This window comes from Choloepus didactylus, chromosome 9, assembly GCF_015220235.1.
Source record: "Choloepus didactylus isolate mChoDid1 chromosome 9, mChoDid1.pri, whole genome shotgun sequence".
NCBI lineage: Eukaryota > Metazoa > Chordata > Mammalia > Pilosa > Megalonychidae > Choloepus > Choloepus didactylus.
In genome coordinates, this window is record NC_051315.1 from 68,116,864 (window position 1) to 68,142,473 (window position 25,610).

At 38.1% G+C, this 25,610-nt stretch overlaps 1 protein-coding gene across 7 annotated transcripts in view; it reads left to right on the forward strand.

Annotated features, from left to right (window-relative positions):
• Positions 1–25,610, forward strand: part of OSBPL6 (oxysterol binding protein like 6) — a 235,251-nt gene that overhangs the window by 171,829 nt on the left and 37,812 nt on the right. For 5 of the 7 annotated variants that reach the window (XM_037848526.1, XM_037848528.1, XM_037848527.1 and 2 more), the window contains 4 exons: positions 2,079–2,211; positions 19,120–19,223; positions 19,767–19,859; positions 24,095–24,169. In XM_037848526.1, the coding sequence (XP_037704454.1) occupies positions 2,079–2,211; positions 19,120–19,223; positions 19,767–19,859; positions 24,095–24,169 (405 nt within the window). The remainder of the gene's footprint in view (positions 1–2,078; positions 2,212–19,119; positions 19,224–19,766; positions 19,860–24,094; positions 24,170–25,610) is intronic. The other 2 variants (XM_037848531.1, XM_037848533.1) reach the window with 2 other exon arrangements.

A 25,610-nucleotide genomic window follows, 5' to 3' on the forward strand; every position in this document is an offset into this window, starting at 1 on the left:
CTAAGCCTCTGCCTTTAACCTCTCATAGGGGATGCCAGTAAACTGATTGAGGCCCACCTTGAATGGGGCGGGGTCATATCTCCATGGAAATATTCTAATCAAAAGGTCACACCCACAGTAGTTCTGTCCCCACAAGATTGTGGGGTATATAACAGATTCAAACCAGTACAGGGCTGTAAGAAGAGTTTGTTTTCTATGGTGCTGGAAAGCTGCCTCTTTTAAGTCAAGGTTAAGATAACAGGCTGGGAGACAGCTATTTCCTCCCTTGATTCAATTATTAGGATTTTTGAAATATAGCCACATTGCACTGCCCAGATGTGCCCTAGGTTCATAGTTGTGACATGAAATTGAGAACAGAGATAGCCATGAAGAAGTTGGCTGCCACAAGGAGTCGGGTTCCGGTTTTAGTGCAAATTCTGCGTAGCTCTTTTTACCTACACCAGAATTTATGTATATCCAAGTTTCCTTTACAAAACGTTAAAAAATTTCATGGAGTAACTGAAGGACTAATCAAATCAGATTAAATGAAATATTACTATATTCAGTTTTTGTGATTTCAATGGAAATTGCATAAGTAATTTTTGTTAAATCTCATTAATTGCCTGTCATATTGGCTCTCAAGCCTTTATTATTCCATTCTTTGCCAGCCTTGCCATGGACTGTGCCTCTTTAATCATCTTTCTCCTAGGGATGGGATGTTGGATTAACCCTAAAACCAAACAGTTCTGGAATGAAAGGGAATGAACCAAGGGGTGAGAGGGTTAGGAAGAGAGGGCAATTACAGAATGACCCAACATAGTCCCCAGGTTTCTCTGGGTCTCCTGTGTTCTCACCACAGGGTGGAATGAGTTTCCAGAATTAGTTCAAATTAAATGAGAGATGTATCCCAGATGGATCTTTAAAAAATATAAATGTTTAATTCTTGTGTTCTTCTAGCTTTTGCTTGTGTTGATAAAAGATGTAATATTTTCCTCCCTAATGTTATTTATTAAATAACTTGGGTGATATCTGAGAATGGATAACTGAAACCAACTCTTCCCACTGTTTGCCTGGGAATAAGAAAGCTCTTCAACTCTGGTTTTCATCAGAGATCTATTGCTCTAATTACAAATGACATCCCTCAAAGATCCAACTCTGTGAAAGATTTCCATTACATTTATCAAAATGTAATGAAGAGTGAAAAGAGCTTTTTATCACTTTGCTTGCTTTCTAAGTATCAAATTATGAGACTTCTTAATGTTAATTGGTTTGTGGCCCTGTGTGGGTAATCAATAAGTCTGGTTTGCTAAATATGTGCCTCATCCACTTCATAATGATTTAGAAGAGGCACAATCAGTTGTAATTGAAGACTAAAGTCAAATATGTTTTTTTAAAGTTGTCTCACCTTCTTGGGAAATGAGTTTCTGCACTTTTCTCCAAATATTTACTGCACTCACCTTAGTTCCTATGTACTTCATGCAACTTTAGTTTAATTTAGTTCACATAAAATCCCTTTAATGGAAAGTCTATCAGCTATAGATAACAACAGCTTCCCAAGACTGTCTTTTTATGTATTATGATTTCCATTATATCTTCAAACCATTATGGAAGTTGCTTGCTGGCGGATAATGTGTTTAGGAGTCCCAAGTAGTTGACTTGAGACCTTGAACTGTCATAAGGGTACAGCTTTTGAAAAATAAAGGCCTTCAATCATGAATGGAGGGTACTGCACTAAGAATACTGTATCAAATGCACCTTGCTGACTAAAAAACACTGGGAATTTGGGCTGACAGGTCCTTGTGAGGAGAAGATACAACATACTTAAACATTGTCCCCTTGATTGAATGACAGAGATAGCAATTTGAGAAAAGTATTCTTTTGATGACATTCCTCATAACAGTCCCAGGGTTTATGAATTTTTACTTCACTGAGCACATGCCACATTTTAACCAAGAAGGTTCTTACATATTTTGAGTGTGCCTTTTCATACTTTTTTTTTTTAACGTTTCTTTGAGGATACTTGTTTTTTTTTTAAACATTTAAGTGTGCTGTCTGCTTAGAGTAACCATGCACTTCATCTGTGTTTTTATTCATTGTAGGTACAACCAAACAGCTTTCCATGGCAGTCCCCTTTACCATGCAGCAACAGCCTCCCTGCAACCTGCACGACTGGCCAGAGTAAAGTGGCAGCCTGGTTACAGGACTCGGAAGAAATGGACAGGTGTGCAGAAGGTTAGTTCTTTCCCAGTGTGGGCTGTGGAAATAAGCCAAAAAAAGAAAGAAAAAAAAAAAAAAAGAGAGATGAATTATAGGTGCTGAACCTTTTGCCCCCATCCATCTGGGTGCCTTGACCTTTTCGTTTTCTTATTTTTGTAAACCATATCTTTCTCTATCCCATGACACAGGCTTACCTGTCAGTTCTCCTGCGTGCTCCCAGCTACCAACTCTGATTTTCACCCTTACCCTGACTACCACCCACTGAAACCCTCTCACCTCTTCTCATTACCAGTTCCCTTCTGGCTTTATTATTAGCCTCTCATACCCTGGAGCCTGGGGGCAGTCACACCCAGCGAATACTGTCTCTGGAGAGCCCTCCACCTGCTCTCCTTGAATTTCTCCTTTGCCCCGTTGCAAAGTCAGTTCCACAACTGCCTTTTCTGCTGCTTTTTCTTTTTCACAGAACAAGTAGATGTTCCCCGACAATGCCTCAATAAATGACGAAATTCCAACGAGCTGCATTTTGTCCCCACAGTTACCTGTTAGTGGTGTTGCAGTTATGGTTCAGTAGTAATTATTCTGAACTAATAGATAATTTCCTCATTCTGCCATCTCCGAGCCTCTATCTCTCCAGAAATGTTCCTAAAATTGGTCCACAGACCATTTCCATTCTGTGAGACAGTTTTCATTTGACCTTCAGAAATGAGGAAAACAGGGGAAATACAGAAAGTATTTAATAAGGCTAAATTGATTTAATATTTTTTTATTAAATTCAGCTTTATTGAAATACAGTCACACACCATACAATCATCCATGATATACAATCCACTGTCCACAGTATGATAACATAGTTATGCATTCATCACCACAATCTATCTCTGAACATTTTCCTTACATCAGAAAGAACCAGAACAAGAATAAAAAATAAAAGTGAAAAAAGAACACCCAAATCATCCCCCCATCCCACCCCATTTGTCCTTTAGTTTTTATCCCCATTCCTCCACTCATCCATACACTAGATAAAGGGGGTGTGATCCACAAGGTCTTCACAATCACACTGTCACCCCTTGTAATCTACATTATTATATAATTGTCTTCAGGAGTCCAGACTGCTGGGTTGGAGTTTGGTAGTTTCAGGTATTTACTTCTAGCTATTCCAATACATCAAAGCCTAAGAGGTGTTATCTATATAGTGCATAAGAATGTCCATCAGAGTGACCTCTCGACTCCATTTGGAATCTCTCAGCCACTGAAACTATTTCGTCTCATTTTGCATCCCCCTTTTGGTCAAGAAGATACTCTCAGTCCCATGATACCGGGTCCACATTCATCCCTGGAAGTCATATTCTGCATTGCCAGGGAGATTTACACCCCTGGGAGTCGGGTCCCACGTAGAGGGGAGGACAGCGAGTTCACCTGTCGAGATGGCTCAGTTAGAGAGAGAGAGGGCCACATCTGAGCAACAAAGAGGTACTCAGGGGGAGACTCTTAGGCACCATTACATACAACTTTAGACTCTCCTTTGTGGTAATGAGCTTCATAAGGTCAAGTCCCATGCTCGAGGGCTCAGCACATCAAACCACCAGTCCCAATGTTTGTGACAACATCAACACCAGTCCAGGTGAGGATGTCCAACACATCCGCACCTTCCCCCAGATCCTCGGGGCTGGGGAGGGGGAGGCTGTAAATATATTTTTTATTATCTGCCCAAATTACTCTAGGATGTGTCACTATTTCACTCCAGCCTATACTAACCTACCATATCTCACTTCCTATTCAAAGTTCCATGCAATTGTGGTGTTTGAACAAATCGACTGTAGAGTTGTACCGTTTAGAAAATTTAGATCCTGTACCAAATAGATATCTATTCCCTTGGTCTCATATGAAAGTTGAAGTTTTAAAACACAATCAGTTTCAACCTTTATCCTTTGGCCTGGCTTGCCCTGTTCTTAACCAGACCTGCTTCATTCATATCACTAATTGAAGTCTGGGCTCTTTTTCAGCTTTTTTTTTTTTTTTTTTTTTCACAGTGGCTGTATGCACTAATACTGACATTCATATCTGCCGAGCTCTAGCTCTGAGTTTCAGGTGTCTCAGAGATATGCATTGTTCCAGAGACCAATCAGGTTATACACTAGGGAATCAGCATCTCAAAGTTTTAGTGATAGGCCTTACAATTCAGGGAGAGTTAACTACTGTAAGAGTTTACAATCTAGGGACTATTACAATTATTGTGTCCACGTTAGGCTATGTTCTAAGATTCAATTCTGAGTTTACACATTGTAGTTAGTCCATATTGGTGAGGCATCATCCCTCTCACCATGTTTTCTCCAACACTTTTATTCCTATATATATATTTTCCTACAATTTTATAGAGTTATATTCACATACCATACATTTATCCACAGTGTACAGTCATTTGTTCATGGTATCATCATAAAGTTGTACATTTATCACCACAATCAGCACTTGAACATACTGATTACTACAAGAAAAATTGTTGTTGTTTTTTTTTTTTTTTTTTTAGGAATAAGAAAAAATGATAAAAAGAAAAATAACATGTCATACAATACAATATACTACTAAGGACAGCAAATAACACCATTGGCATATTGCCTTTGTTACATTTAATGGAGGTATATTACAATGTTACTGTTGACCATAGACTCCAGTTTGCTTTGATTATGTTTTTTCTTGAATACCATCCCTTTTTCAAATTTCTACATGGTTGACATTCATTTGCTTTCCCACATACAAAAACATTTTTATATTTGTATATTTAGTAACAGTCATTGGCCACTCCAGTTTTTGCCACGTTATACAGTTCCAGTCTTTATCATCTATCTTTACCTCTGGTGTCATACATTCTCCTATCCCACCTCTTTCAGCTTTACTCACAGACATCTTTGTTCAGTGTACTTACAATACTGTGCTACCATCACACAGTATTATGCTATCAATTTCTGGATCTATGCAATCAATCCTAAACGTTCCGTAGTCCTTCAGCATCAAATGGCTGATCTCTGCCCTCTTTCTATCTCCTAGTCACCTGTGTTGTCAGCTTTTAACTCCCAAAGTTTGTTCATTAATGTCTGTTCATATTAGTGAGACCATACAGAATCTGTCCTTTTGTTTCTGCCTAACTTCACTCAACATAATGTCCTCAAGGTTCATCCACATTATTACATGATCCATGTCTTTGTTCTGTCTTACAGCTGCATAATATTCCATCATGTGTATATACCACAGTTTGTTTATCCACTCGTCCTTTGATGGGCATTTGGGCTGTTTCCATCTCTTGGCAATTGTGAATAATGCTGCAATAAACATTGGTTTACAAATGTCTGTTTGTGTCTTAAGTTTCAGTTCCTCTGAGTATATACCCAGCAATGGAATAGCTGGGTCATATGGCAAATCTATATTTAGCTTCCTGAGGAACCTCCATACTGTCTTCCAGAGTGGTTGCACCATTCTATATTCCCACCAACAATGAATAAGTGTGCCTCTTTCTCCACATCTTCTCCAGCACTTGTCATTTTCTGTTTTTTGGATAATGGCCATTCTGATAGGTGTGAGATGATATCTCATTGTGGTTTTGATTTGCATTTTCTCAGTAGCCAGTGAAGTTGAGCATTTTTTCATATGCTTTTGAGCCATTTGTATTTCCTCTTCAGAAAAATGTCTGTTCATGTCTTTTGCCCATTTTTTAATTGGATTGTTTGTCTTTCTGTTATTGAGATGCAGGATTCCTTTATATATTCGGGATAGTAAACCCTTATCTGATATGTGGTTTCCAAATATCATCTCCCATTGTGTAGGTTGCCTTTTTCCTTTTCTGACAAAGTCCTGTGATGTACAAAAGTGTTTAATTTTGAGGAGATCCCATTTGTCTATTTGTTCTTCGGTTGCTCGTGCCTTGGGTGTGAGGTCTAAGAAACCACCTCCTTTCACAAGATCTTTAAGATATTGCCCTACATTTTCTTCTAAGAGTTTTATGCTCTTGGTGCTAATGTTTAGGTCTTTGATCCACTTTGAGTTAATTTTGGTATAAGGTGTGAGATGGACATCCTCTTTCATTCTTTTGGAAATGGATATCCAGTTCTCCAAACACCATTTATTGAACAGGCTGCTCTTTCCCAGTTGCTTCGGCTTCACTGCCTTATCAAAGATCAGTTGTCCATAGATGTGAGGGTCTACTTCTGAACACTCAATTCGATTCCATTGATCACTATATCTGTCCTTATGCCAGTACCATGCTGTTTTGAGCACTGTAGCTTTGTAATATGCTTCAAAGGCAGGTAGTGTGAGACCTCCCACTTCTTTCCTCTTTCTCAAGACATTGTTGGCTATTCGGGGCACCTTACCCTTCCAAATAAATTTAGTTATTGGTTTTTCTATTTCTGTAAAGTAAGTTGTTGGGATTTGAATTGGTATTGCATTGAATCTGTAAATCAGTTTAGGTAAAATTGCCATCTTAACTATATTTAGTCTTTCAATCCATGAACATGGTATGTTCTTCCATTTTTTCAGGTCTTGTTCAATTTCTTTTAGCAGTTTCTTATAGTTTTCTATGTAAAGGTCTTTTGTGTCCTTGGTTAAGTTTATTCCTAAATACTTGATTCTTTTGATTGCTATTGTAAATGGGATTTTTTTCTTGATTTACTCCTCTTGTTGCACGTTACTTGTGTATAGGAACACTACAGATTTTTGCATGTTGATCTTGTACCCTGCTACTTTGCTGTATTCATTGACTAGTTCTAGTAGCTTTGCTGTAGATTTTTCTGGATTTCCTACATATAGAATCATGTCATCTGCAAATAGTGAAAGTTTTACTTCTTCCTCTCCAATTTGGATGCCTTTTATTTCTTTTTCTTGCCTAATTGCTCTAGCTAGAACTTCCATCACAATGTTGAAAAGCAATGGTGTTAGTGGGCATCCCTGTCTTGTTCCTGATCTTAGAGGAAAAGCTTTCAGTCTCTCCCCATTGAGTGTGATGTTAGCTGTGGGTTTTTCATATATTGCCTTTATCATATTGAAAAAGTTCCCTTCTATTCCTATCCTTTGAAGTGTTTTCATCAGGAAAGGATGTTGAATTTTGTCACATGCCTTTTCTGCATCAATCGAGATCATCATGTGGTTCTTCTGCTTTGATTTATTGATGTGGTGTATTACATTAATTGATTTTCTTGTGTTGAACCAGCCTTGCATACCTGGAATAAATCCCACCTGGTCGTGGTGTATAATTCTTTTAATGTGCTGCTGGATTCGATTTGCGAGTATTTTGTTGAGGATTTTTGCGTCTATATTCATTAAAGAAATTGGTCTATAATTTTCTTTTTTTGTAGTATCTTTGCCTGGTTTTGGTATTAGGGTGATGATGGCTTCATAGAAAGAGTTAGGTAGCTTTCCCTCTTCTTCAATTTTTTTGAAGAGATTGAGCAGGATTGGTACTAATTCGGTCTTGAATGCTTGGTAGAATTCACATGTGAAACCATCTGGTCCTGGGCTTTTCCTTTTTGGGAGCTCTTTGATGACTGACTCATTCTCTTTACTTGTGATTGGTTTGTTGAGGTCATCTATTTCTTCTTGAGTTAATGTTGGTTGTTTATGCTTTTCTAGGAAGTTGTCCATTTCATTTAAGTTGTCTAGTTTATTAGCATATAGTTGCTCATAGTATCTTCTCATTATCTCCTTAATTTCTGCAGGGTCGGTAGTTATATTTCCTTTCCCGTTTCTGATTGCATTTATTTGCATATGCTCTCTCTTTTTTTTTGTTAGCCTAGCCAGTGGTCCATCGATTTTATTGATTTTCTCAAAGAACCAACTTCTGGTTTTGCTGATTCTCTCTATTGTTTTCCTGTTCTCAATTGCATTTATTTCTGCTCTAATCTTTGTTATTTCTTCCCTTCTGCTTGCTTTGGGGTTAGTTTGCTGTTTTTTCTCTAATTACTCCAGGTCAGCAGTTAACTCTTCAATTTTTGCTCTCTCTTCTCTTTTAATATAGGCATTCAGGGCAATAAATTTCCCTCTCAGCACCGCCTTTGCTGCATCCCATAAGTTTTGATAAGTTGTGTTTTTATTGTCATTTGCCTTGAGGTATTTACTAATTTCTCTTGTAATTTCTTCCCTTACCCACTGGTTTTCTAAGAGGGTGTTGTTTAGCCTCCATATGTTTGTGAATTTTCTGACCTTCTGCCTTTTATTTATTTCCAACTTCATTCCATTGTGGTCTGAGAAAGTGTTTTGTATAACAGCAATATTTTTTTTTTTTTTTTAACTTGTAAATTACAGAGCTTTTATTTAAAATGGTTCTTAATTTCCCGTGAAAAATTCCCATTGGTTAACACTGAACATTCTATTCTGTTTTTGAATCAAAGGTAACTGAAATTTCTTGCCATAAGTTTTTTTTTTTTTTTTTTTTTTAATCATCGTTTTATTGAGATATATTCACATACCACGCAGTCATACAAAACAAATTGTACTTTCGATTGTTTATAGTACCATTACATAGTTGTACATTCATCACCTAAATCAATCCCTGACACCTTCATTAGCACACACACAAAAATAACAAGAATAATAATTAGAGTGAAAAAGAGCAATTGAAGTAAAAAAGAACACTGGGCACCTTTGTCTGTTTGTTTGCTTCTCCAACTTTTCTACACATCCATCCATAAACTAGACAAAGTGGAGTTTGGTCCTTATGGCATTCCCAATCCCACTGTCACCCCTCATAAGCTACATTTTTATACAACTGTCTTCGAGATTCATGGGTTCTGGGTTGTAGTTTAATAGTTTCAGGTATCCACCACCAGCTACCCCAATTCTTTAGAACCTAAAAAATGTTGTCTAAAGTGTGCGTAAGAGTGCCCACCAGAGTGATCTCTCGGCTCGTTTTGGAATCTCTCTGCCACTGAAGCTTATTTCATTTCCTTTCACATCCCCCTTTTGGTCAAGAAGATGTTCTCCATCCCACGATGCCGGGTCTACATTCCTCCCCGGGAGTCATATTCCACGTTGCCAGGGAGATTCACTTCCCTGGGTGTCTGATCCCACGTAGGGGGGAGGGCAGTGATTTTACCTTTCAAGTTGGCTTAGCCAGAGGGAGAGGGCCACATCTGAGCAACAAAGAGGCATTCAGGAGGAGACTCTTAGGCACAAATACAGGGAGGCCTAGCCTCTCCTTTGCAGCAACCGTCTTCCCAAGGGTAAAACTTAAGGTAGAGGGCTCAACCCATCAAACCACCAGTCCCCTATGTCTGCGGTCATGCCAGCAACCATGGAGGCGGGGCAGGCGAACACCCCTGCACTCTCCACAGGCTCCTCAAGGGGGCACCACATCTTTTTTTTTTTTTTTTTTTTCCTTGTTTGCCTTTTTTCTTTTTTTTTTTTTTTTTTTTAACTTTCCCTTCTTTTTTAAATCAACTGTATGAAAAAAAAAGTTAAAAAGAAAACAAACATACAATAAAAGAACATTTCAAAGAGACCATAACAAGGGAGTAAGAAAAAGACAACTAACCTAAGATAACTGCATAACTTCCAACATGTTCCTACTTTACCCCAAGAAAGTTACATAATATAGCAACATTTCAGTGAACTTGTTCCTACTACATCCATCAGAAATTAACAGACCATAGTCATTTCTGGGCATCCCCAGAACGTTAAATAGCTTATCTGTTCTTGGATTATTGTTCCCCCTTCCTTAATTGCTCTCTACTGCTAGTTCCCCTACATTCTACATTATAAACCATTTGTTTTACATTTTTCAAAGTTCACATTAGTGGTAGCATATAATATTTCTCTTTTTGTGCCTGGCTTATTTCGCTCAGCATTATGTCTTCAAGGTTCATCCATGTTGTCATATGTTTCACCAGATCGTTCCTTCTTACTGCCGCGTAGTATTCCATCGTGTGTATATACCACATTTTATTTATCCACTCATCTGTTGAAGGACATTTGGGTTGTTTCCATCTCTTGGCAATTGTGAATAATGCTGCTATGAACATTGGCGTGCAGATATCTGTTCGTGTCACTGCTTTCCGATCTTCCGGGTATATACCGAGAAGTGCAATCGAACAGCAATATTTTTAAATTTGTTGAGACTTGCTTTGTGACCCAACATGTGGTCTATCCTAGAGAATGTTCCATGAGCACTTGAGAAAAAAGTGTATCCTGCTGTTGTTGGATGTAGTGTTCTATAAGTGTCTGTCAAGTCTAGTTCATTTATCATACAATTCAACATCTCTGTTTCTTTAGTGATCCTCTGTCTAGATGTTCTATCCATTGATGAGAATGGTGTATTGAAGTCTCCAACTATTATTGTAGAGGTATCTGTTTCTCCTTTTAGTGATCGCAGTGTTTGCCTCATGAATTTTGGGGCATTCTGGTTTGGTGCATAAATATTTATGACTGTTACATTTTCTTGATGAATTGACCCTTTTATTAATATATAGTGTCCTTCTTTGTCTCTTTTAATTGTTTCGCTTTTGAAGTCTAACTTGTCTGATATTAATATAGCTACTCCCGCTTTTTTCTGGTTGTTGTTTGCATGAAATATCTTTTTCCAACCTTTCACTTTCAGTCTGTGTTTGTCCTTGTGTCTAAAGTGAGTTTCTTGTAGACAGCATATAGATGGGTCCTGTTTTTTAATCCATTCTGCCAGTCTGTGTCTTTTTATTGGGGAGTTTAATCCATTTACATTTAGTGTTATTACTATAAGGGCAGTACTTTCTACTACCATTTTGTTTTTTGGAATTTATATGTCATATCTTATTTTTTCCTCTCCTTTTACTTTTCCTGATAATCTTCATTTCTGTACTCTTCTCCAACTCTCTCTCTCCTGTCTTTTCCTATCAGCTTGTAGCACTCCCTTTAGTATTTCTTGTAGTGCTGGTCTCTTATTCACAAACTCTCTCAGTGTCTGTCTGAAAATGTTTTAATCTCTCCCTCATTTTTGAAGGAAAGTTTTGCTGGATATAGAATTCTTGGTTGGCAGTTTTTCTCTTTCAGTATCTTAAATATATCATGCCACTGTCTTCTTGCCTCCATGGTTTCTGCAGAGAAATCTGTACATAGTCTTATTGACCTTTCCTTGTATGTGATGGATTGCTTTTCTCTTGCTGCTTTCAGAATCCTCTCTTTGTCTTTGACATTGGACAATCTGACCAGTAAGTGTCTTGGAGTAGGTGTATTGGGATCTATTCTATTTGGGGTACATTGTACTTCTTGAATCTCTAATTTTCTGTCTTTTATAAGAGTTGGGAAATTTTCAGTAAATATGTCTTCTATTACTCTTTCTGCCCCCTTTCCCCTCTCTTCTCCTTCTGGGATACCCATAACACGTATATTTGTGCATTTCATGTTGTCACTCAGCTCCCTAAGACCCTGCTCATATTTTTCCATTTTTTTCACCATCTGTTCTTTTGTGTGTATGAATTCGAATGACCTGTCTTCCAGTTCACTGATCCTTTCTTCTGCCTGTTCAGATCTACTGTTGTGTCCCTCCATTGTGTTTTTCATCTCCTCCATTGTGGCCTTCATTCCCATGAGTTCTGCCATTTGTTTTTTTAAGTTTATGAATTCTTCTTTATGGTCAGCCAGTGTCTTCTTTATATCCTTCAGCTCTTTTGCTATATCTTCCTTCATTTCATCAAATTTATTTAGCATTATTGCCTCCACTCCTGTGTCTCAGCTGAGCTATTAGTTTGTTCGTTTGGCTGGTCCATGTTTTCGTGTTTCCTGGTATGGCTTGTTATCTTAAGTTGTCTAGGCATCTGATTTTCTTGATTAGTTTATTTTGGAGCTTGTTTTCTGTCTTTTACCTAGTGGTTTTCTTGTTGGTTGGCTTTGTTCTCTGGCCTCTGTTATTCAGTTCAACTTATTCTAGACCTCTAACTTAGGTTCTATTTAGTTGATCAGAATTTTTCCCCTCTTGTTTTCTCTGTTTCTTGCTCTGCCTTTATGTAACCTTTTTGAGAGTGGGTCTCGTCAGATATGGTCGACCCTAGTCAGATTTTCCCAGTCTAGTGAGGCCCAGGTCTCATTGGGAGGGTATGGAGTTTTCCTGAGAATGAGACCCTCCTATGAGGCCTTTAGAATTGGTGCTTTTCCTCTCCTGTCCAGCAGGTGGCGCTGGCCAGCCCGCAGCTCCCCCACCAGTGTAAGGAGGTGTGGAGACTTTAGTTCTCCTGGTGACACTGATCCTGTTTGGGGCATGGCTGACTGAAGCTGGAATCTGAATTTCAGCCCCTGGGGTCTGAATTCCCAGAAGGAGGACTGCCAGTTGAGCTGGACCTCCCTCCACTCTCCCAATCCTAAGAATTCCAGTTGTCTCTCAGGGACACTATTCCCTTCTCCTCTCTCCTCTTTGGGGCCTCTCCAGATAGATTCCTTGGTCAGCCTGAGTTGCCAATTAAAGACGGGGCTGGAGGCCTTCAGTAGTGAATATGGAACTCAAAGACACTGTGGGCACTCTGTCTCCCCCCCAGCCCAGCCTAGTCCCTTAACCTGGGCTTTCCGATAGAAAATAACCACATATATTTCTTTTAGATTTAAAAAAAAAAAAAAAAAAAATGTGTAGAAAAGAAATCAATAAAAAGAAAAAAGTAAAGGAAAAAAAAAAAAGTGGCTTTTAAAAGTCTTTCCCCAGCCTGGAAGTTTTGTTAGTGTCAGAATAGAGCATTTAAAGATATGCTTTGGGCTATTGTCTGATAATTACTCTCCAACAGCTTCAGTTCCACCCCTGCTGGGGGGGGGGGGCTATTGAAATGCAAAAAGATAAGGGATCAGTGAGAAGCCAGAAGGGACAAAATGTAGGGGGAAAAAATATGGCTTTTTTGGAGTCTGGGAATGGGTGCCCGCTTTTACGTGCCCCCACTTCTTGGAGCCCAGCCCTTCTTTAGCACCCCAGCTCCCAAAGTTAGTTAATTAATTTGTTAATTAATTCTGCAGTTGAGGCTGGGTTGAGCCTCCCTTCTTGCCCTCAGCAGATTGCTGTTTTTTGGTTTTTTTTTCCCCCCTTTCAGGGAGCCGGCAGCAAGACAGTCTGTGAGGTCTGGGTGGGGAGGGGCGCCAGACCCCCGGTCCGGGGAACTTCCAATGTTCGCTGCGATCTCAGCTTTTCCTCCAATTCCAAACTTGTGTCCAATGTGTGACTGGTTACTGGAGACCCCGAAAACACTGTTTCATATAGTTCTTGGGTAATTGCCAGCTGCTCTAGGGGAGAGACGAAATTCTGCTCCTCACCACTCCGCCATCTTGCCCCGCCTCCTAAATTGATTTAATTTTAAGTTATTTTTAGATTATACTGGACTTTTTTGATATTAAAATATTTTTCTTTTATGAAATAATGGTACCAGTAGATGATTATTTTTTGAGTCCTTAATTAGAAAAAATTTAAATTTGTCAATTTTTGCTTGTTCCCAACCAAAAAAAAATTTTTTAGACTTTAAAAGTCTGTAGCATTTCTGTCAGCCCCTGAGACACCACATCCTAAATTCCATCTTCAGGTGAAAATAGGATTTTAAGAGGGATGTCACATTCATAAGACATGTCCTGCTAACATTCCATTGAAAGGGTTTTCATTGGATAAATTCACAAAACACACACACATTAATTTGCGTATACTAACTTCAGGTTGGGGAAAGATGCTGAACCTTGCCCACAGGTTTGCTTCAGTAGTGGTTCTAGATATTTCAGCCTCTCCTCTGACTTCTGCAGCCTTACATCCACTCATCGCATATAGCCTTACTGCCTACATTGCTGAAAAGACTGAGACAATGTGCTGGGAAAATAGCCATTCATCCAACCAAAATAATAGACACGGGCTTTGATGCCAAGAAGTCCCAGGCTGGTGGTGACACACTTGTCTCCTTCATGCTTCAAAATACCTATGTGGCCCTCCCCTTCTGCCTTCTCTTCAGTCTCAGGGTGATCCTCCTCTCCTTCCTAAATTCTCTACCTGTGACTTCTGTCCTGCCTTTTTCTTCTTCAGGATTTAGTGCAGTAATTATCTCCTCTCTCAGGGACAACCTTGGTCTCTTCCACTTTACTTTCAGGCACACTTACCTGTTCCTGTCCTCTGCCCACAGACTCCAGCTTCACTCCCGTAATTTGACTTTTGCCCTTTTGCTCTTTGGAGGAAGCACTCTTGGTGCAGGAGGCCATTTGGTTTCCAGCCTGTCCTCAACCTTCGTCTGCTTACCTGCCCTGTAGGACCTTCTTTACACAGCCTCTTCCCTCGGGTCCCGTGAGGTTTTCCCCTTGTCCAACTGTTCCTTCTCTACCTCGTTGGGATCCTCCTCTGGCCACCCTTCATTGTGGGGATGATCGAGGTTCAGTGTACTAACCTTCTTTAGTAATGGTAATGATAGTTTTTTGGATGCTCTTTATGGGCTATCACTTAGCTAAGCACTTTAAATATATGGTTTTATATAAAACTTCACAATAATACCAGACAGGGATTATGCACCATATTTTTACGGATGGAGAAACCAAAGCTCAGAGAGATCAAGTAACTTGACCAGGTTACACAGCAAGTACTTGGCAGAGCTGAAGCGCTAACACAAGCCAACTTCATTCTAACTATTATGCTCTGTGCCTTCTAGATGTCAAGCATACTCATAATTTCAACAAAAATTTCTGTTTTGATGATGATAGTGATGGTGGTAGTGATGGAGGTGATGATGAAAAGTAGTGGTGGTGGTGGTGGTGGTATTGGTGGATGTGGTGGTTGAGGTTTTGGTGGTGGTAGTGGTGGTGGTAGTATGTAGTAGTAGTGATGGTGGTGGTGGTAGTAACAATTAATAGGTTTTGGACCCTTCCTGTGAGTCAGACATTGTTCTAAATGTTTAAAAACATTTTGAGTACAGAGAAATTACATCACTTGACTGAGTTAACAGAGCTTGTAACCATGGAGGTGGAATTCACAGTAAGATGGTCTGACTCTAAAGCTTGTGCTCTAAATCACTGCTCCATACTCTGCTCCCACAGGCTGAAAACTCTTTCTTTAAATCTCAAATCCCCATATCCAGCTATATTCCCACCTCCCCACCTTGCTGTGGGCTGTTTCCATCCGCACAATTTGTAATGCCACCACTTCAGCCTATCCAAAGCCAAACTTCATTTCCCCCCCTGAAAATGGGCCCAGCTCCTGGACACCCTTGTTTCTGTCTGTGCTGTTGTTGTCATTTTCCCATAGCCACCCCGAAAACCTCAGAGTCATCTTTGACCCTCCCTCCCTGTTCATCCAGCTGATACTGAGTTCTTTCTGTAACTTCTTTGAAAACATACCCTCACTCCCCATCTGCCCTTTCCTTGGATTCCATTCCTGCTTTCCCTACTCAGTCTCTCCATTCACACCCTGTGTCTGGGCAGTCACTCAGTTTCTGACTGGTCTTTTCACTCTCTGCTTCCCACTTGCTCTATTGCTTCACCCTGCCAGGGACTCACGGGAAACTACCAAGTGTGCAGCCCTCGTGCCAGCACTTCGCAGGCATTATTCCATTGCACTTGGCCATGAGAGTAGATATTGCAACTCTCCCCACTTTGCAGATGAGAAAAGGGAAGGGCATGGAGGGTAAGGAACTGGCCCAAAACCATAAAGTGCTGTGGCAGAGAGGTTGGGACTCCAGCCAACCCACACTTGGCTAACCCCAGAGCTTTTCATTACATAATGCTCCCTCAAGACTGATATTTCTTAAAATAACCTTTATGTGGATCCCTTTAAGTGGTTCCCCATTGCTCCAGGGCTTTAGTCTATAAACGTGTTAGCCCAGCGTTTTATATCTAGGCTTTCAACGTTCTGGTCCTACCTACCCTTCCAACCCTGCCTTCGGTAGGTCCCCTGAACAGAGTCCATGCCCCGCTAAACTTATTTGCTGTCTCCTCAGTGCACTTGCATGTTCCCACCTCCATGCCTTTGCACAGTTGTTCTTCTAAACCTGGGGTGCGCTCTCCTCCACCTTCCTTTTTTCTTGAATCCTTCCAAACGATCTTTCAGACCCATAGTAAATTCCACTCTCTCTTTTAAGTCTGCTCTGATGAGCTGAAACCACGTTGACTCTCCCTTTCCTAAACTCCCCCAGGGCACTTTTTTTAAGTGTCTATATTGATCATTAGTCACAAAGAGTGCTCAATAATGAAACTGACTGGATTTCAAAAGTTCATCATGTAACGTCTTGTTGAACCCATAATATATCTGATTTATAGTTCTAATACTTAAAATGGCTCACTGTCCATAGACCTGGAGTCTAAGGGGTTTGCTTGGATCCTAGAATACATGGCTTCCATAGAAATAAAATAAAATAATTATCCTTGTATATATACAGCTTTATATGACATCATTAAAATGGGTACATGGTAGTGCAACATTATTGTGTATATTAGTGGGTTTTTTTTTCATGAAAATGTAAACTCTACTCCATGAATCTTATTTGACTGCTATAATCCTTATGTTTAGAACTGTACTGGGTACACAGTGTCCTCCCAATCAATGGCATTTAAATGAAAGAATGAATGAATCACTGTGAATGTATCTTAACTTCGTTAACTATTCTGCATTTGGATGATGTTTATTTTTGGAACAAGGCAGGGCATGATGAGTGAATAAGTAAACTGTTAGCTTCTAATTTTTCATCATTATAAAAAATCTAGGCAGTCCTTTCTTGGCATAATTTTTCCTTTTGCCCAGATTCTAAAAGTAGATTTAACCTTAATTTAATGAAATTTCAGACATTTCTCTTTTTAAACATATTTTTATTGTCTTGAGCAAATCTTTATATCCTTCTGTACAGCCAGATACTTAGGCAACCTGTGAAATCCTGCTAAGGATTTCTATTACTTCTGTATTTCATATGATAAAATTGATAAAGAATGGGGGTGGGGGGCTTGTTCCAAGTTAGGAGTGTCAGAATGTGATTAGACGTAATGTAATCAATACTCCTTAAAGAACATTTCTGGTTCTCCTTCCACTCTTCTAAAAAAATAAAAGAATTAATGCTATTTTGATTGTTTTAAGCCCCATTCCAGATTTCTGTGTTGCCCGTTCAGCACAATTTGCACAGAATAACCATAACCCTTAAAAAACCTGAATGTAACATTTACTGTACAGAAGGTTCAATGAATGCTAACAACATAATGTCCGATAAAGTCCCTGCCAGCATGATGCTTACGATGTAGTTTTGTTCTTTAGAAGGCAAGTCAGAAACTAGGTCCCTTTCTAGCCATCCCCCTTCTTTTCCTCTTCCTTCTACCCCTTACCTTCCTTCTTTGTACCCTTTTCTCCTTTTCTCATTTTTCCTTCCATTGTATCTTCTGCATTTCCTTCTGAGTCACCTTACCTTATTTTCCTAGGGAGAGCAGGGTGGATGGGCAGGGACAAGAGCGCTGCGTCCCCTAAAGGGAGAAGGAGGGAGGCGGAGGTCCCTGGCCTTATCGGGACTCTGCCTCCCTCACCTTCAATGGATGATGCTCTGAAGGAATCTAAAGGCCACTGATGTCCAAGAGTCCCCTGGAAAAATAACAGCAGCCCCTGAGCCAGCCCACCAGAGCTCCTTCAGGAGGCAGATGCTGCAAAGAGGTGGGACCCAGAAGTGATCTGGGCCCCAGCTGAATTGCTGCCTTCCTGCTCTGCATGGAGCATGCACTGATCCGAGCCCTGTATTAAAGGCTTCATGGGAGTTACCTCTAGTTTATTTGCTATTTAATTGTTTTTTTTTTATTGTAACACATCAGTTACCTATGAGTTTGAGTAATTGTATACAGTAGGGGGTGAAAGCAGGTAAGTGGAATAGAGATATTAATTCTTCCAGATGCAGACTTAACCATATACTATTAAGACAAATAAACATTTAATGAAGTTTTATCTTTGTTAGTTCTAATGCCAAGCTGAATCTGTGGCACATAAGGACCCCAAGACCATTTTTATTGATAAAAAATGTAACATTAAGATTAAAATAGATTAAGTCATGAAAACACTGAGCACATTAATTATCTCTTCTTTTTTAAGCTACTTTTATTAAATTAATGGATGATATTTTAGGAATAGTAAATTTTAAAAAAATTCTACAAATGTGACTGCTTTATTAATTAATTCCAACACATAATCATAAACACTACTTTAGAAATTAATTAATTTTATTGTCAAACCCTCTAATCCTCTTGTCTTAGATGGTTGAGCGTTTACTGATGTTATCCAGGATATAATGATGGTCTGAAAAGGATAAATTGTATCTGCTCCTTTAATGTGATAGAATAATAATGTCACAATATATTGTTTAGGGCAAGGTTAGCACAGAAACCCAGAGTTTCTGATTCAGTAGGTCTAGGCTGGGGAAGATTCTGCATATCTAACCAGTTCCGTGTGATGCTGACGCCACTGGATCAGGGACTACACTTTGAGAATTAATGATATTAGTAGCATCTCTAATGGATTTTGAAGAAGTCTATTCATCACAATATTGGTTATTGAGCTAAATGTGTTTATCTGATATTGTATTCCAAACTGTTTTTCTGAACTTGATTTTGATTCTATCCAAACTCCACTCAGCCACTGTAAACCATTTTAATAGGAGCAGGTTGACAGATTCCTAAGGATAAAACCATAGGACTTCTGACATTCTCTTGTGTTGCTTTCCATGTGATTTGACTGTCCAAGCAGGAAGGTGAGCACCACAATCTGACTTAGATTTTTAATGGCTTTCTATACTAATAGCTGTTAACTTGTTAGAGTGGACTTTGCAATTATCTAAATCATCAGACGTTTTTCTGGTTCTAAACTAGAGAAGGGTTCTGTTTTGTTCACTTGTCAGTGTCATCATCATGTAAATACGGATCTGTATAATCATATTGCCACATTTGGAATGACTGCCTTTTGTAACTCCTCCCCACCCACTTCTAACATATTTTAATTTCTGATTTTATTAGACCTTGCACACTGCCAGTCAAACCTCGTGGAACTTAGCAAACTCCTTCAAAATTTGGAAATACTGCAAAGAACTCAGTCAGCACCTAACTTTACTGACATGCAGGTAAACATATCACTACTGCTGGTTAAGGACTTAAGATATTACTCATAATTTTTACTGGCTCGGTTTAAGAATGTATAAGGTAGTTTTTAAAGGGAGTAGTATAAAGACTCCTTAGATTCTGGAGTTTACTCAATATTTTTGAATCTCTGTCATTGTGTTACTTAAACTGGCCATCTTTAAATTTTTACATTTAAATACAAACTAACAAGAAAAAATAAATACCTGAATCATTCTTCTGTTTGTATTATATTAGAAATGATAGCTTAAAAGATATAATGAGATACTCTCATCTGCTTTTCATGTAGAAAAGAATGTTCAAGTTCTCTAGTAATGTTTTCATTTGTTTATCAGAAAAGTACACTTTAATTAAGTCTGCTTTTAATGCCTACCATACATTAGACATGCCGTTGTCTCCTGGCTGGTTTGCCTATAGGTGTCTAACAATTATTCTTTACTAACTTGCTGTGCTCTCTTTGTATATACCTGTGTCATCTGCATGAACCTAATAGTTCTTTGTTGCTTTTAACTATTTGTGTAATGTAGGCTAACTGTGTAGATATTTCAAAGAAAGACAAGCGGGTCACAAGACGATGGAGAACAAAAAGCGTCAGCAAAGACACAAAAATACAGCTGCAGGTAGACTTTTCTTTTCCTTCACTCATGTTTTCATATACTTTTAAATTTTTAGTCAATATATCTCTTGTAAGTTTGAGTGAGAGAGCAACTTAACTGCTTTAAAGCCATATTTAAACCGTTATACAAAAAAAACAGGACATCTATTAATATTCTTACTCTAGCATAAGTGAAAAGAATTAAAAGAAAGGCTAAATTATTGAACGTGGCTGCAAGGTGGCATTTTCATTCTCAATTATGTCCTTTGAACCATTAAAATATATTTTTACCAAAAGTCACCTTAAAATCTAAACTAAAAATCTAGTCAGTCGTAATGAGCATGCATTGATATGTACTAGATTCAAAAGAACCTTTTAAGTATCAGTTTTGTCCAAACTTTTATCTTTCAAGAAAAGGAATGGGGAATGTGATAGACTAGAAATCAGCAGACCTAGGTTCTAGTCTTAACTCTGTAATTTCCTGGCAGTTTTATCTCTTGCATTTCAGTTAAATTTCCTGGGCTTCCAGTTGCTTCTGGCTAAAGTGATAGGATTAATTTGATCTCTGAATTTCCTTTCAATCCCAAATTCTGTGATTTTACAAAAATAGGTATTATTTGGCCATCAACAATTACCTTTTAAAATCTGAATTAAAACCTTAATGACTCATGTTAAATTTACTTGAAATTTATTGGAATAAATTATTTGAAATGTGTAGTTTCAAAATTTTAAGGTAAGATCCTCTTAAGCTATTGCATAGTAAATGCCTAAAACCTCTTATAACATAAATCATATTATTTTCAGATCTTTATGCTAGAATCTCTACTCCTCCAACTCTAGCTGTGTATTATAACAGACCCTTGCCCTGCATCATCAAAATTAGACTTGAGATTTGGCTTTTCTTTTTATTGTACTATAAATCAATTTATATTATAATACAAAGGTGAAAGAAAAAAATTCTTTTTAGATTTTTTCAATATTTTCTAAATAACAAAATAATTCTTTTCTACTCTGACTATATTGATAATATTCTTTATTTTAATCCCGAGTGTGTAAATAACAAACACTTTTCTGCCTGCTTGCTAATCCGATGTATTTGAAAATAAACTCTCATAAGCATTAAGGAGCCATGTTTTTTATTTAGGATGTCCACATTCTATGAACACAATTTTTTGTGTTCCTCTGTTCATGTTTTTGTGTGTTCCCCCTTCTTCCCCTTCATCATAAAATATACTGTAGAAACAGATGTGCCAGATGATTCACAAGAAATTACCTAAATTTGCTTTTGGTCATAATTTTTTTTTAGCTTAATGATTGTCTAGTTGTTTTTTGTTTTGTTTTGTGTTGTGTTGTTTTTTAAGAATGGCATCTATGGTTATCATAGGCTGGAAGAAAAACCATGTTAAATAGTCATATTTGTTTTGAAGAAGGCCAGCACCATATATAAATAAGTACATTTGTGGATACTCTTTCAGCTTGTGTTCATAAAGTATGCCATTGAACTGATGTTGTGTTCACAGCTGCAGTCTTGAATAGGGTGGTTCTCAGTGAATCTGAGCGCAGTATCCCTGATTCCCCTGCTGTGGCATGGAGGCCCACCATACTCCCCATATCAATCAGTTTTTTTCTGAGGGAAATAATGCAACTATGAATACTCTTCCTAGTCACAGGCTATGCTTTGAAATGTGCAGAGAAGTTATGACAATTTTTTGTTATCAGAAGAAATCGTAAACAGGAAAATATTCTTTATGCCACATCTTTGGGTGGTTGGTTGGTTGGTTAGATGTTTGTTTATGTTGACTTGCTTTGGTTTTGTTTGTCAAAGAGTACCAAAATGGCCCTTCTGATTATAGTTAAGCTATTTTTAAAGAAAATTGAAATCATCTCACCTCCGAGACCCAAAGAAGACTTTGCCGCTTGAAAGTGGGAGATTCAACTCCAACTCTGAGTGGAAATAAATGGACTTATATGGTAATAAGCTATAAGTCAATCCCAGAAAAACTCCACTTGTACTTGGATTGATAAAACAAAAAGCATTTTAAGGGTAAACGCTGTAGAATCTGGTGCCATCCCTGTACCTTTTCTGCTTGCCCAAACCAATAGGCCTTCCAGGAGCCCTTCAGACCCTCCTTTTCTATTTCTCACAAGTTAATCATAAGTTTCTTCAGCTTGCACCCTTGACTGGAGACACATAAGTTCAGCCAGGGGTGATTATCACCAAAATGACTATCATCACTCCTCAGTGTTTTCCCTACAGAAAGGCATAGCATTTCTTTTCACTCCTGTTGACTAAACATACCCACTGCCTTCTCCTGCCTTAAAACATGGGTTTCCCCCAACCCACTCCACCTGTTTTAAATGTTTCTTAACTGTGAGAATCCAGTCTAATGGTGCCAGTATTTGGTTTGAGTCCATAATCATCTCATTCCTTGAACCATTTTCTGTGATGGTCACTGCTACAGTCTCCTTGAGAGGCTCTGCAATGCATAACGCGTTTTTCATCGCCTCTGTTGTACTCCAGCCACAAGTGAAGGAACTGCCTGATGGCTGTCATGGTGGTTGCTACTGCTGTTGTCGTTGATGTTGTTTCATGGAACTTTGCATTCAACATTCTGTAGTAGTAGTAGTGATCATTTTGAACTAGTTATAAAATAAATCACTTTAAAAATTGATCTTGGGAAAGTAAAAATTAAGAACATGCTATACAGGATGTTAGATTGCTTATTCTTGCATAGGTTAGATTGTTTTGCTGATTTGAATGTGAGCATTCAATTCTGGACCTTTATGGCCTTATTTTTACTAAAAGCCATTGGCCCTGGGAATCCAGTATGTTATTCATCCAAGGCAGTGTTTGTTTTGGAAGGCTCTGGGGGATCACCTTTTAGAGAAAGGACTTTCTGTCTCCCAAACTTCAGATTTTCTAGTTCTAATAAAAAATCACAAAATTCATACTGCAGTAACTGTTTGACTATGTTTTAAATGGGGTAGAGGAGAGCAGGGAGGGAATGATTAAAAAGAGAAAGCTGCTATATTTCCTATGTTGCAAATAGCATGAATTAAATACTGCCCTCCTGCCAGACAGATGTTGGAGGGGATAGGCGTGATAGGAAGTATGTAGTAGCAAATGAATGTTCTAGTGTCATTCCTGTGTGATTGTCCAAGATCTTACAGATGCTCAAATTATCCTGAAGGGTTAAAATAAATTCTTCCTATTTTTACCACAATAAGAATAAAGTAATTTTATATAGAAAACTTTTGTGGAGAACAGACTCTATATATGTGTGTATGATAGACATATAGATAATGGATATATATGTAGAAGATTTTTGAAGCTGCAAAAGAAATGTCAATGTAATTTGGAAAATTTAAACAAATTGGAGAGATAAGAATTTATGATATTTTTCTGTTGTTCCAAAAGTACTAAAGCAGTCATGCTGTTTTTTCTCAATCTGGACTAAGTGACCATAAGAAAGTATATCTCAGTTAAAGGGAAATGAAATTGTTCTCACAACCTTGAAAAGTCAGTTTCTGTCAGATGGAGGCAAAGTTCAGTGGTTAGAAGTAAATATTATGATCCTTAATCCATCAAAAAAAAGGAAAAGAATGAAAGAAAGCTGAGGATTCTCCTGCTGGGTTATGCAAAGAAACACACCGCTAAATGAAACCTCCATTTCAGTTTTTCATAGTTTATTTTTGTAGGCATTATCACAATACACTCCTAATGGTGACTCCTAGCAAGCTTTTTAATAGGGGACTACATGGGGAGTTGAAAATTCTGGTGCCCTTCACTTTTTTCTCCCAGCAACCAATACTGAAACTCTGGCCTACAGGGGCTCTCATTACAACCTGTTCCCACATTATTTACTTAGTTTCACCTGTACTTACTTTTTTCTTTGTTACTAGTTACCGAATGCCCTTTTTCACTTCATATAACATGACATTGCATGACAAAACAGTATACACTTTTATTTTACCTTAAAATCACAGGCTATTCATCAATTTGTAATTCCCCAGCTCTTTTTGGGGAGGGGGTTATATTCAGCAAATAGACTTAAGGGGTTTAGGTGTTCTGTGATGAAAACCAGGAGCTCTTCTCACAAATGCCTCTTTGAGCTCTTTTCAAGGCTAAGACTTAGAAAAAGTCAACTTGAGGTAAAACTCTCCCTCTCCTTGTCTGATGATCTTCCATCCTCCCATACCCCTTCTCTCCCTTCCCCACCCCATGTTTTCTCCTCCCTTCTCTTCTTCCCTCACTGTCAGGAAGGGCCACCTGCGAAGGGCCAGTTCAGCACAACTCGGCGTCGGCAGAGGCTGGCGGCAGCAGTGGCTACCACAGTGAGTGGATTTCAATCTCGAGTGGGAGTTGAGTAAGGATGAGAAGCTGTGTACAGTGTAATCTCCCCTGTTCAGATGGTGCCATTCAGGTGTGGGGCATCAGCCATAGCAACTCTTCTACATCATCATAGCTTTCTCATGTTCTCTTTGCTGTCTTGAATGGCAGGAGCCACACAAGGGTGTTCACTTTTGCAATGGAGAACTGATACATAATCTGCTGCTTCTACTGTCAGTCTAAGAAATAATTCAGGATTGCAAAACTGAGCTCCTTGTGCTGTGGGGATTTCATTAAAATCATGCTGTTATTTTTCTGACATACTGATTTTGGAACCTTTGTTAATGGATTTGTTTTTTCTAAGAATAGTCATGTTACTACAGACATAAATTGTGTTTTGTTTTGTTTTGTTTTGTTTTTGTAGCAATGTGACTATTTGAAATGGATGTGAGAATATAGAGAAAATGTGAAGTAAAAAAGATGTATTTTGATGTCATCTCTAAATGGCTACCAAAATTACACTTAGTAAGGGTTTGTTTTCTGGAAAGAATATTGAAATGAAAATCAGAAATAGAGTGTGGACAGGAAAAACAACAAAATTAAAGGGTGTTTAATCCATACCTAGAGGTTGCTTTTTTTTTTTTAAGAGAATATAGAATGGATATAATGACAACAGGGAATTTCAATGGATAAAACCTATGAACCAGAATTTAAATTGAATAGAAGATGTTTAGAATAGTGAATTGTCCATATAATAGAATATAAAATAAAATATCTCAACTCAAGAAACTCTCTGCTAGATAAAAAGCAAAACATATTTGCTTAATCATGAGAGCCTATGAAATTTTTTTTATTACAGAGTACTGAGTTCATAGAAATCATAGATTTTAGTTTTATGGCTATTAAATCATATTCCTGAATTAACAACTGTCCTTGTTCTTGCTAATTGGTGGAGTATATTTTACGAGTACAATTGTTGAAAAAAATATGAAAAGTTTTGGTTGCATTGTAGGAGAATGACTCCTGATGCAAAGATGGTTGATTGTTTCTATTTTATGATTGATGTTTGTTACTTTGTAGCTGGGTGTTAGCTAGATTGTTTGTGAAACAGAATTGATTTTGGTCCGTGAAATGAATCAAGACTTTGGAATTTATTAAGGAACTGACTCTTAAACTCACAATTTTGTGAAAATTTGAACAAATTATTGAAATTGATTTTGTGTTTAATGTATATTTTATACATGGATTCAAATGCAGGTGAGCAAAGTATATGACAGGGATGTGGTAACAGATTCTGGCAATAGATGCATGTGTAATAAATTAATAATGTTAAACATAATGTTTAATTTGTGAAATTAAGAAAGCCAAAATGATATTATAGAAGGAGCAGCATCTCAGTATGGAAAGGAAAGCTCAACACCATTTTGTAAAAATACCACTGTTTCC